General features: G+C 34.5%; 1 protein-coding gene across 1 annotated transcript; it reads right to left on the bottom strand.

Annotated features, from left to right (window-relative positions):
* Positions 1-501: 501 nt before the first annotated feature.
* LOC105139270 (WD repeat-containing protein 75-like) lies at positions 502-11,105 on the bottom strand. The gene is made up of 16 exons (XM_011045645.1): positions 10,844-11,105; positions 10,566-10,751; positions 10,288-10,470; positions 9,654-10,062; positions 9,066-9,184; positions 8,901-8,978; positions 7,557-7,697; positions 6,818-6,862; positions 6,497-6,660; positions 6,079-6,157; positions 5,914-5,999; positions 5,408-5,537; positions 4,732-4,864; positions 2,944-3,101; positions 1,748-1,946; positions 502-1,243 (listed from the first exon to the last, which is right to left on the bottom strand). The coding sequence occupies exons 1-16, from the start codon at positions 10,961-10,963 to the stop codon at positions 1,038-1,040; spliced, it is 2,436 nt and encodes an 811-aa protein (XP_011043947.1). The 5' UTR covers positions 10,964-11,105; the 3' UTR covers positions 502-1,037.
* Between the last annotated feature and the right edge of the window lie 1,184 nt (positions 11,106-12,289).

Raw genomic sequence — 12,289 nt, 5'->3', positions numbered from 1 at the left:
TATTAGATTAATGACAACCTCCCACAAGGAATTCCTGCCTGAAAATAATGTTAAAGAAGTGCATTTAGATGGTATTTGAAAATGTAATAATGTGTATTTTTTCAAAATAATTTTTTTTAAAAAAATATATTGAAATAATATTTTTTTAATTATTTTTAATATTAACATATCAAAATAATCTAAAAACATAAAATAATATTAAAAAAAAAAATAATTAAAACTCTATTTGAACGGCAACTATCACATTAATAATGAAGTGAGTTGCAATAACAAAAGTGATGTCTGTTACCACGCTCGTGCAACATCAGTTTCACGGATCAACTTAACCGAAGCTCTCTGGTCTACGAAGTCCAAATTCCTGTGGGGTAGTGTTGCTGCATGCATCCACATACGATACTCTTTCCTGTTTTTGATGCCTCTTAACATAAAAACTTGTAATGAATCAATAATTAAGCCAGCAAACTTGGACGAGTTGATTGTTAGATGTTAAGGTAAATCCAGTAAAGGTTAATCCACGTGTAATTATGATACTCTTCTTTCGTGAAATGACAGTTCATACAATAATCATCAATATGACCATCTTTTTCTACCATCGAAATGCTACAAAATTATCAACCCTAGCTAGAACCATGCAATAACACTACTTTTCATGAGTACGGCCTTTAAGGTAAAAAGAAAGAGAGAGAGAAATGATAAGAGAAAGAACAAACTTCTAATTAACAATTGCCCTATTGACGCCACAAACGATTACCTTGAGAATATTGAAAAAATTTCAGACATGATCCTTACCAAAATCTCAACAGCCAAATACGAGGCTCTCTGTCTGAAGTAGTAAAATTTCATCATCAAATGCTGATCCAGTAAGAAGCATTCGATTTTACCATTTTTGGCGGGGATTCTCAGCATAGTGTTGGCACAACTTCAAGGCTTCCCCGTATTTTTGAATGGGCATGAAACAGGACTGATCCTCTAGGACTGTCTATAATCAATCAAGTTAAAGCTTGAACAGCATTTGGACCCAGCATCTATCCTAGATGTCACTCTACAATGGCTGTCCTCTTTTCAAACAAAGATTCCAAAAATGCTGAACATAATTTGGTAAGGGGTGGAAGATTATGTGATGATCCACTAAATATGGTCTCCCAAGGCCTCTCCAATGGTGCAGATGGAACCCATGAACCCTGTTTCCTCTTTGGGTCAAACTGTGGGAGCTCTCCATAGATAGACTCATACCCAAATTTCCCTATAACGATAATGAGATAACGAACAGATATAGTTTCAGTACAAACAAAAAGAATATGAACAAACATATGCCTCGACTATTTACTGATATAATTAAGAGCACTTCAACAGACTTCGTTAATTGCAGATAATCCATACACCATAAGCAAATGTAAGAATTCTTGAAATTTTTCACCTTATGCACCTTTTAGCTTTCCTAATCTGTTTAAGCTTTTCCAATATTGCAATAATAATAACAAAAAATTTAAAACTAAGCCTCAATCACAAACTAGTTGGGGTTGGCTATGAGATATACAAATTTATTCCTCCAGAAAAATTGAACCAAAAAGAAAAATAAATGTAAAGTTCTATTGTAACATATCAACTTCAATGTTTTTTTTTTAATGAGAACAGAAAAAAAAAGCTTTTTCTTTCTTTTGTGATAAAGTAAATTTAATGTGCATTGCATGTGCCATTATGATTAAATATTAGAAAAATAATGGATGATCATGTTAAGGGAACCCACCTGATTCTTCAAGTTCACTGAGACCCTTACGTCTAATGGCGCTAAATTCATTTGTTTCTTTCCCTTCAGGGTCAAATAGTAAATACTCACGATCACCATTTATATATGCAAGCAATGATTGAGGTGGTTTTCCATCTAGTTCATTTTCATCAATAGATAACTGATTTCCTTGAATAAAAGAAAGAGCCCCTCCCTTGGCCTGTACCAAAAATAGAGAATCAGAACACCAAACCATTCTGGTCTCATGCATCCAGTGAATAACAAAACCTTCAGGCATTAGTTCACTATATCAAATCCAAAAAAAAAGGGGGAAAGGAAAGGAAACAAGAAAAGCAACAAGAAGTCCTTTCTTTTCTTTAGTTTTTATTTACTAATCCAAAGTACCTGATCCATCAAGGACACACGAAGGGAAGAACTGCTGTTGCAACAACAGTATTTGATATTGCCATATATTAAATCACACTAGCATTTTCTGCTAGATTCATGGGGGTAATCACTACAAAGTTTATCTTTTTGGCTATAAAACTGTTAAATAACAGGACTCACATAAGTGATGAGTAAAAGCTTCATCACCTGGTGTCACATGTAGCTTTTCTGTTTAAAGTTTAACGACCATCCCAGAACCATTTGAGGGTAGTTACCACACCAGTATCATTTTCCATCAGAAGAACTGCTTCTAATTGAAAAATGCATACCATCACTTTTTAAGGAGCGGCAAAATCCATAGGTATCAAGATTTTATAGTATGACTAACAAAAAACACAAAAAAAAGATACAAAAACAGTCCTATCTTTATTGTTGTAATAAAATCTAAAAATAATTTTATCGCCTAGAAATTATGCCAGTACAAAAGGTTTGAGAAAGAATTGATGAGAAAACCTCACATGTTGAACTGAATTAAGCAAATTTACCCTAACGCTTTGACAAAACAAGTCAACAGACCACGCTCAATCCCAAGAAAAAATTTTCAGAAGAAAAAAGCATTTTATGATAAACAAAAGGTCTGATTGGTCCGCTCAGACCATGAGTTTAGGTTTCAAATATGCTGCCTTAATGTAAAGGTACTACGAAGGCAATAGTCAATTGGATTCAGCCAGGTATATGGTAGGGACAGAGACAGATACCCAGTTGAGGCAATAGGTCAATTATATTTAAACATGCATATGGCTAGAGGACTAGGACAGATCTTATCTTACCTTATTCACTGACCAGGTAGAAACAGGAACAGGATCAGCTGCATTGAATAATAAAATTACACCATCTCTTCCTTTAAATGATGTTTCATTGCATTTTGATGATTCAGGAAGAAGCGCAAGAACAGCAAAAGATGAAATGTCTTCTGCACTAGCTATAGCTGCACAAGACAGATCACATGACATCAAACACATAATAAGAACAGAGCTGAAAAGTATTGCTGCTCCATTATCAGTTGCAAACAAGAAAAAATGGAAGTAATTTAAATTACTAAAGAAAATCAAATTTGGCAGGCTGGGGCATTGCAATTCTAAGGATTATGCAATGAAAAACACAAAGAAAGCATTACAAAAAGCAGGCATTGCAGTTTAGAGCTGCAGCATCATTGAAAACAACACTTGTAGGCTTGTTTGAAGCTGTGGTCATTGTATATACTACCACTAGTCAAAGCAAGAGACATGGCGAGAATCAATTAGCATAGCCTTTAATTTTCATATCATGGTTCCTCGTATAGAAATGGTTTTGAAGTACTCATTGGCAACAATTTAGCACTTTAAAGGAAGAATGAAGAAGCGGCAGGCATCATATTTTAGCAATAACAGCATCCTAACATTTATGACCAGTTTAAAGATGTGGTGACCATGTCGTAACCAGTAGCCAAAGCAATAAATGCCACTAGAACAGTTACAGTAGCCTTTGATTTTCTTACCATGGTTCCTCAAATAGAAATGGTTTTGAAGTACCCATTGCAACAAATTAGTAGTTTGAAGCAAGAATGTGAAGCAGGCATCATATTTTAGCAATTCAAGCATCATTAAAACACAACTCTTACCGCCTGTTTGAAGCTGTGGTGACTTTATTGTAACCAGTAGCCAAAGCAAGAAATGCTACTAGAATGAGTTATTTTAGCCTCGAGTTTTCATATCATGGTTCTTCAGATAGAAATGGTTTGAAAATGCTCATTTGGACATAAGAACAAAGCAGCAAACAAGCATGACCAAATTTTGTGGACATCCAACAGGGGAGATAGAGGAATATAAAAACACTTGCTCATCAGCATGTGTAACATGCGTGCATTTGCGTGTGGTCTTGCATGATTTTTACAATATTTTAAGTAAATTGAATCATGCTACACATCAGAATATTCCACGTTATGAAATGAAAGGGTAGCTTTTATTGATGGTGCAGCTGATCAGGAAAAAAACTATTGAGCGAAGTTCAATCATATAGAACATCCTCTTAGACAAAGACAGGTCAGCCTATGGCAAGAAGGAAGGCGTGCTATTTATGTTTTATTTACAGTCAAGTAAGGTTAGCATGACCCCTGACTCAAATACAAAAGATTGATTATGATGCTTCTCATCCAGTTGTAAGATCACCAAGTTGTGTCCGGTTGAAAATGTTGATTTTGTTCATACTCTATGTATTGCAAGGTATATGTGCATTCCTAACTTATTTGCCAGTTAATACCGAAATACACTCATCTTTGTATATCAGTGTACTAAAACTTCAAAAGCCAACTGAGCTTCCTCAACATTAGAAGGCAAGCAATTTCACCTTTCCATGAAACCATATTCATACAATTAATTTAAAGGTCTCTTTGAAGTTTAAAAACATTATGAAAGAACATGAAAGGATAATTCATATCAGGAGGAAAATAAACTTCAATCTTTTTGTTTCTAAAAAAGGATGAATTTCTGCATGCCAATCACAAGATCAGGAAAATTCAAGGAAACTCACAAACAAGAAAAAGCCCAAGAGTTTGTTCAAGAGAAGAGAGGATTTTTCACCTTCTACATGAAGCATGTATGACCATGCTATAGACAGCTTTGACATGCTCCAAACAGATAATTGCGGCTTCAAACCCCCAGATGCAGAAACAAGATACTCCGATGTTCCAGCAAATGAGAGGTTCACAATAGGCTGTAAAAGGTTCCCGGCACAATAATTAAAAATAAAACCACAAAGAGATAGGAGAGAATCGCGTATGCAGAAGCCATGCTGAAAAAATACATCATGAAACCTAAATATGCCCAGCCTGAAGCATTTGCTATTTTAGCCTTTTTTTGCTTTATTTGTTTTTACTGGACTACTAAATTAATATTTCAGTTATTTAAAATTTTCTTGTTAAGCAGTTGCACAAAAGCAACACAGTTCTTTTGCTCCAAACTTAGCTCCGCACAGCAATCTTGAACAATATATAAATGTTCATTATTTGTTACTTAAAGCAAATCAAAGACAGTCATAACTGGACACTAAACATCAAAAAGATCGCAAAAGTGAACAGACCAATTAAAACAAATGACCTAATCCTACAAAGCCCCGCAGTTTTATCCTTTAAATAGTTATGCACCACAATATAAGCTTAAGAGCAAAAGAGAGTGGTCAGAGATATTTGTTAATTCCATAGTCTTGATACATAGCTTATGCAGTCAGAGAATGGAAGTGAGGATTTCAAAAAATCACCGTCAGAGTGTCCCCAATCACAGCCACTAGAATATTCTTATCTGCATCCCACAATGTGATAACAGTTTCAGCTGCCACAGCAAGAACAGAACCGTCGGAAGAAAATGTGGCAGCTGTCATTGACTTTTTTCTGCAAGGAAAATTATAAATAATCTAAATAACCACAAATCTGTGAGTTTAAATCACAGGCATAATACCAAGCACCTGATTTCATAGGCTTTAAGTTTCACACAAGTACACATATCCAATGAACAAAGCTCTATTAATTTGAAGGGGAAGAAAAACAGGCATGAGAAAGAGGGAAATTTAGGTATAACTTAAGTTGTTGAAAATTCAGATAAAAGTAAAACAACGAGACACAGAAAAGCCAATTGAAATAGTTAGGACTAAATAACATGAAATTATTCACAATAATTCCGTATTCCCCAGAAAATTATATCTTTAAAAGCCCACCAAGGAACGGTGAATCTAACAAGAATTATAGTATCAGTAAACCAGGATCATACTTGTATGAGCCAACAGCATGACAGGTCCATCCAGAATTTGGGAGTGGTTCATCCACCTTCCAAATCCCCTTGTTGCAAATCCAAACCTGAAGCATCCAAAAGGAATTGTAAATTTCATGATAAACAGAGTACTAAAAAATTAAAAGTTCTGTGTTCCAAACTTACCTTGAAGTCCCCACCATAAGAAGAACTGACAGCCATGGGGCGGGTAGGATGAAAAGCAATAGCTGAAATGCCAGCATCCCTATATAACGAGGAATAACATGATCACCAATCCTGTGCTTAATAAAAGTATAATCATATCTGCACGTTCCATTTCAATGAAAATTTGTAAAAGTACACATATTGAGAGATGGTAAATAAACAAATAATGAGCCAAAAAACGAGTTCACTAGACAGTATGAACTTTACATGTGAAGCCTAAAAAGGACTGCCCTTTATTATATTCTTTTCTCTTGCAATTCATAAAACTTGAAAACAATTCAGTGTTTAACTTTACATGGGGTCAGAGTGCCTGGCACTGACTAAAAATTCTTCATATGTCATTTTCATTTCCCCTAACAAACTATGTCAAAGGTCAAACCTGTGTGGCTCATAAACAATGGTAGACAAACTGAACTCCTTTTGTGATCCAAAAGCCCAAAACTTCAGACAAACTAATCCTCCCAAACCCTCCTCAGGAAGCTTCACTTCAGCAGTGCTCATCATTGAGCCATCTAAGGAGAGAACAGCTAGTGTCACTACTACCTGTAACCAAAATATTCAAGATGTGTTATGATTTTACATATTTCAGAAACTATTAGTAAATGTAACAGAATCAAATTAGTTAAAAAAGAGTGTCAAAATATAGATGATCAGAAATGTAATCTGAATAGGCAAAATTACAAAAGAGCAACTTGATTACCGTGACTTCATCACCTGGTTGATGGTTTCTCTCACAAACTTGAACCTGTGAGGGAAAGGAATTCAAATTTCACCTCGATGCAATTTATAGTCAACAAGTTTCTAATGAAATATTTATTCCCACCCAAAGCACACAAGGTGCACATCAAAATGGTCTGGGCACACTATGTGAAATAGCATACCCAGTATGCCCAATACCAGCAAATTGAAAACTACAGATCTCATCAAACAAACTAACGTTGTAGAAATGGATTAATTTACAAAATAAATAGCAATGATGACGTTGTTTCATTGCTTGAATAAAAAGTTGCCAAAAATATCCAGCACTGAAACAAAACCGCCTCCGGTAACATTCCACCCCAATGTGGGGGACCAGAATAGAAGAAAGTACTGTGCAAGTCTAACAATGAATGCAACCAACATTGTAACTCAGTAAATTGAAAACCATTTCTTGGGGAAAGATAATGGTCCTTTGATTACTACAGCATAGAATATGAAGCTGTGTGCATTGGAAATGAAAACCACCTATCAGGTGAAAAGACTGAGAAAACAAGACAATAAGCTAAACAAAACTCAAATAGGCTCACTAAACTAAATAGAGATTAAATGAAACGTCAAAAAAAAAAAAAAAAAAAAAAAACGTAAAAAAAAAAAAAGAATTCATATTCTTCAAATTCGTCCCTGACATTTACTTCTTCCAAGTAATACATTCTTTTCATCTAGAGAAAAAAAATAATTACCTCAGAAATGCCTTGGTCATCAAATAGGCTGTATAATTGGATGCAATAGTTTTCTGTAGGCAAGGCAACTAACCCTGCATTACGGTCAAAGGCAATCCCACTTCGTAAGCCATTGTACATCTCTGGAAATGAACAAGGAAGCTGAAAAATACAACACCATGGTTTTCAATAGATAAGAACCAGTTTCCAGATAAAACAGCATCAGAACATCGAAAGCAGCTTATAAGAGGATTTCATTCACATAAGAATTAGATGAAGCTTTTAAGGCCTGAATCAAAGCAAACCAAAGTCATAGATATCAGTCCAATAAAAATAGGATTGGAATTTTCCTCATATGCTAACATGCCAGTGAATTGTCACAGCAAGCTGCAAGCAAATCTTTACAGCTAAGGGCATGAAACAGAGTAATATACACCAGATATTAACATTTCTTTTTAAGACTCACCACTAAGCAAGGCAGCTCTGAAACTTAAAGGCTAAACATGTTAACCAAGGATTTCATTAAGAACACCCCTCAAGCGCACCAGCTGCCATGATTGATATAAGATTCAAAGAAGGCAACTTTCACAGCGTTTAAATTTGATTTCCTAATAAAAAATGGTATCTGACTTGCTAATAATCACCATATACTTAAGGTTAGTAATAGTGGTTTTCCTGGTAATTAGGGTTTTTTAGTGCTTATGCATGGGATTAGACCCTCACGATATGCTTAAAAAATTGAAAATCTCTACAAATCCGTCTCTCTATATATTGATGTGCTGTTCTTGCTTCATACACTGGCCATTCTTTATGAAAGTAGGAGTTGAAGAGTAAAGAAGTTTCAAATACACAAATTGGTATGGTTGGCATAAGAATAATTAAAATGTACATTAGAAAAACAATATACAAAAGTTTTTGAGAGGCCGATTCAAAAACAACACAAAGGTGACACCTGTTAGAAACTCAATATAGACAAGATGCAATGGTGAAGTGAACTGGATCAAAGTAGTATGAGCAATAAACAAGAAAAGTGGATGGAAATTATGCGAAATAAAGTGGCAAGTGATTTATTACCACAAGACAGTTGGCCAAAATGAACATTATGGAGGAGAAAGATTGGCTGACATAGAACATTATGAAGGAAAGGATCAATGCAGCCAACTCTAACTAGTTTGTAACTAATGGGATTATCATTTCAAATCACTTTGTTCATCATGGAAAGCTCATCTGACTTGTAGAAGATTATAAAATTTCATACTCATTACATTATCATTTCAAATCAGCTGAATTTATCGATTAAATGGCCAAGCAGAAATAACAATTTGATGAGGTTCACAAAATGCAGATATACTGATCAAAACTAACCTTGATCCCAGAGATGGATTTCAAAATTTCCATTGAGGGCATTTTGAGCAGATGAATTCGATTATCTGCACAAGATACCTAAAGATCCTTGCTTTAGTAAAACTGGTAATGATGAATTAGATTTTAAAATTAAATTCTATTTCCCAGCAAACATACTCCACTTACAGAGGAAAGTGAAGGATCTGGAGAATTTGTAAACCATAAGAGTGGAGATCCAATTCTTGGTAAAAATTTCTTCTTTCCTGTGTCTAGTTGCCAAACCACAAGAACTCCTTCCTTTCCACCTAAATGCAAACAAAAGCAAGTGTCATGAACAGGACAAAAATCTCTGCATGTGAATAGAGCGACAATCTTCAGGAGCAAGCCATGACAATAAAAAAAATATTCTGGACCAATAATCAATTGATGCTGATGGTGAGATTAGCTCTTAAATATCTTTGAAGTAATTGTTAAAAGTTGGGACATTTTCTTTGATATATGAATTACATGGTCAGATTACATCTACTAGCAGCAAAGTTTTCAGTATGCACAAGCATTTAATAAAATAGGACATGCCACTAATTCAAGGTCCATATACTTATGCCAAGGTCATATCCAGACGCCTAATTTACTCATATATCCGAATTTATTCTAATCAACTCCAAAAGCATCTGATAGGTGGTCTGCCATTTTCTCATTCAAGTCTAATCTAGTCCAAGGCCACACTCAAACCAACAATTCAAAACATATTCATTCATATTACTGTTTCTTTACCTGAATACAAATAGGCTCCATCCAGAGAGAAAAAAAGAACATTTACTTCAGCAGAATGCCAATGCCATGTGGTGCACGAATCAGCATCATCATCACCCCTCACCCCAGGTCTTTCTTCACCATTATTCATCGACCTTACACCCACTAATCTGTCATTATCAACAAATGTTCTATCCCCAAATCCCCTCCAAATCAAAATTCTTCCAGTCACATCCCCTGCAGCAATAATTCTCTGATTTGGGTGGAATGCAAGAACTGTCATATTCTTTGTATGATGCAGCGTAATCTTCTTAACCACAGCACGCTCAGATTCTGTAGTCGGAACTTTCCATATTTGAAGCTTGCACTTGAATCGGATGCCGAAATATTTACCTGAGGCGCTAACAGTTATAATCTCCGGTTGCTTTGTCTGTACAAAATGCAATCACAATTTTAATACAAATATTCCATTGATTTGAATAAAAGTTTCATTATTCAACAAATTAAGAGCTCTCCATTTCTTTAAAATCTCAATTGGTTGTCAATGAAATTAGCCCTAATGGCTAAAGCAAACTATGCATTTCAATCACAAAAATGTAATAACACAAACATTATTAATAAAAAATATACAATGAGTTTTTTTTTTTTTTTTTACCTCTGTAAGTGTCACTCCACCAGCCATACGGAAATCAGTCAAGTTACACTTTTTAATTCGACCACGGATGACTTTAGTAGACTCCTTTTCTGCTTCTTTTGTGTCTTCAACAGACAAATAAGCGAAACTTTTAAGTGATTTCTCATTGTTCTCGGTTGTTTGACATAACAAAGATGGGATCACCTGAAATTATTATTAATAAAAACAAAAATTATTATTTCACATTCATGTTAAAATTATTTTATTAATAAAATTATCATAAATTTGGATGTAATTACCATGGAGATAATTGGAGAATTAACATTAATTATCTTAATCAACTCTGGCACTGAAAAATCCCAATACCGTATAGTTCCGTCAAGTGAGGCCGTCCAGCAATAGCATAGTATCTTACTTGCCGGCGTTGACGCTGGCACTACTATCACCGCCGTAACAAGCGCCCTATGGCCATCAAGTGACGCTACCTGCAAAACAAAAGGGAAAGATTTATGATAGTCAAATAATTGTAAAAAAAAAAAAATACACTAACTGGAGAAGAACAGAGGAAATAGTTAACCGGTAAGCCGGTGGCGGTGCTGAAGATGGAGACGGAGTTGGCAGCGCAAACGAGGAGTCGCTTGGCATCGTTGGAGAAGGCTGGTGGTGACGACACGTAGTTTCTTCCGCCTCTAATCATCTTTAGACTTTGATTATATGAGAGAGAGGGGCGGGGGTTTGAAATTAAAGACAGTGAAGTCTTGCAAGAGCACTAAAAGCGGCGAGCTCCTAAAACCATAAACCCTCTGTTTTTTAACTGGCGCGGCCCGTGAGAAGAGAAGAAAGTAGAGAGCGGGGGTTAATGCCTGTATTCATCCCCTTATTCCTCATCTTTTGTTTTAATGGTCCTCTTGCTATTCCTCATTTCAATTCAGACACTTTTTGGCATAATTTTGAAACCCGGTCTGGCCCGGTGGGTCAATCTAAGACCTGGCCAACTCGGCAGGTTCACTCAGCAAAACCCGATTAAAAATCTTATGCAACCCTTTAACTTTTTTTTTTTTTTACTAAAACGACTCTGTTTTGAATTTTTTTTAAATAGGAATAGACTCAGGCAAGCCGGTGACACCGTCAAAACCCGGAATCTAAATCTTGGATCGAGTCAATTTACAAACTATGTTTTTGGTATTTTTAACTGAATGCTTTAATAGATCCTATTGAAAATTCAATCTACTTGATTTTCTTTTTGGAAATTAGATATTAATTAAATTGCAATAAATAAGAAAAATAAAATAGAGTGCTTCCAGATTTTTTAGGGTTCCAAGAAAATAATATAATCTATTTGGGTAATTTTAGTGTTAGGTGTAATTTTGGGAGAGGGGAAATATAAAGGGGTTAAATGTTAAACCCGGTGGAGAAGGGGGTGGTAAAAAAAAATTAATGTAGAAAATTTTAGGTTTTTATGCCTTTCCATCTCTTTTAAGTTTAATACTAATACATTTCTCTTTTCTTCCATTTTTCTCGTTTTTTACCACAAATATAATTTATTTAATTTAAAATATGATTTTACTTATTTTGAAGGGAGCACAAACGAAGCTTGTTGGTAGATAATGCGCAAGGCTGTAAAATCAAGCAAATTGCAACAAAAATTGGATGCAAATAATTTTTAATATTGAGACAATAATTAACTTCAAATAAAACTAATAAATTTTACAAAATAACAAACTTAAAATGAACATAAATCGTATCTTTAAAAATTAATTGCATACAACCAATTAATTAATTAACAATATAGTTAATTAGTTAATGAATAATGTAAATAAAAATTTAATATTAATTTAATAATCATGCACAATTAAATAAAACACCATCATTTTCAAACAAACAACAACTTAATTTAAAACAAGCATCACAATACCTATATATATACATTTTAACTAAACATAACATGTATTATAAACTTACCATTCAAAAATTACCTTATAAATTTATAAATAAGGTGACACGACTAAAAGATTGATGTCTT

Source organism: Populus euphratica, unplaced genomic scaffold, assembly GCF_000495115.2.
Source record: "Populus euphratica unplaced genomic scaffold, PopEup_1.0 scaffold141.1, whole genome shotgun sequence".
NCBI classification, from domain to species: domain Eukaryota; kingdom Viridiplantae; phylum Streptophyta; class Magnoliopsida; order Malpighiales; family Salicaceae; genus Populus; species Populus euphratica.
The sequence above is the reverse complement of the archived record's forward strand: the minus strand, read 5'-3'. Positions and strand labels throughout refer to the sequence as shown.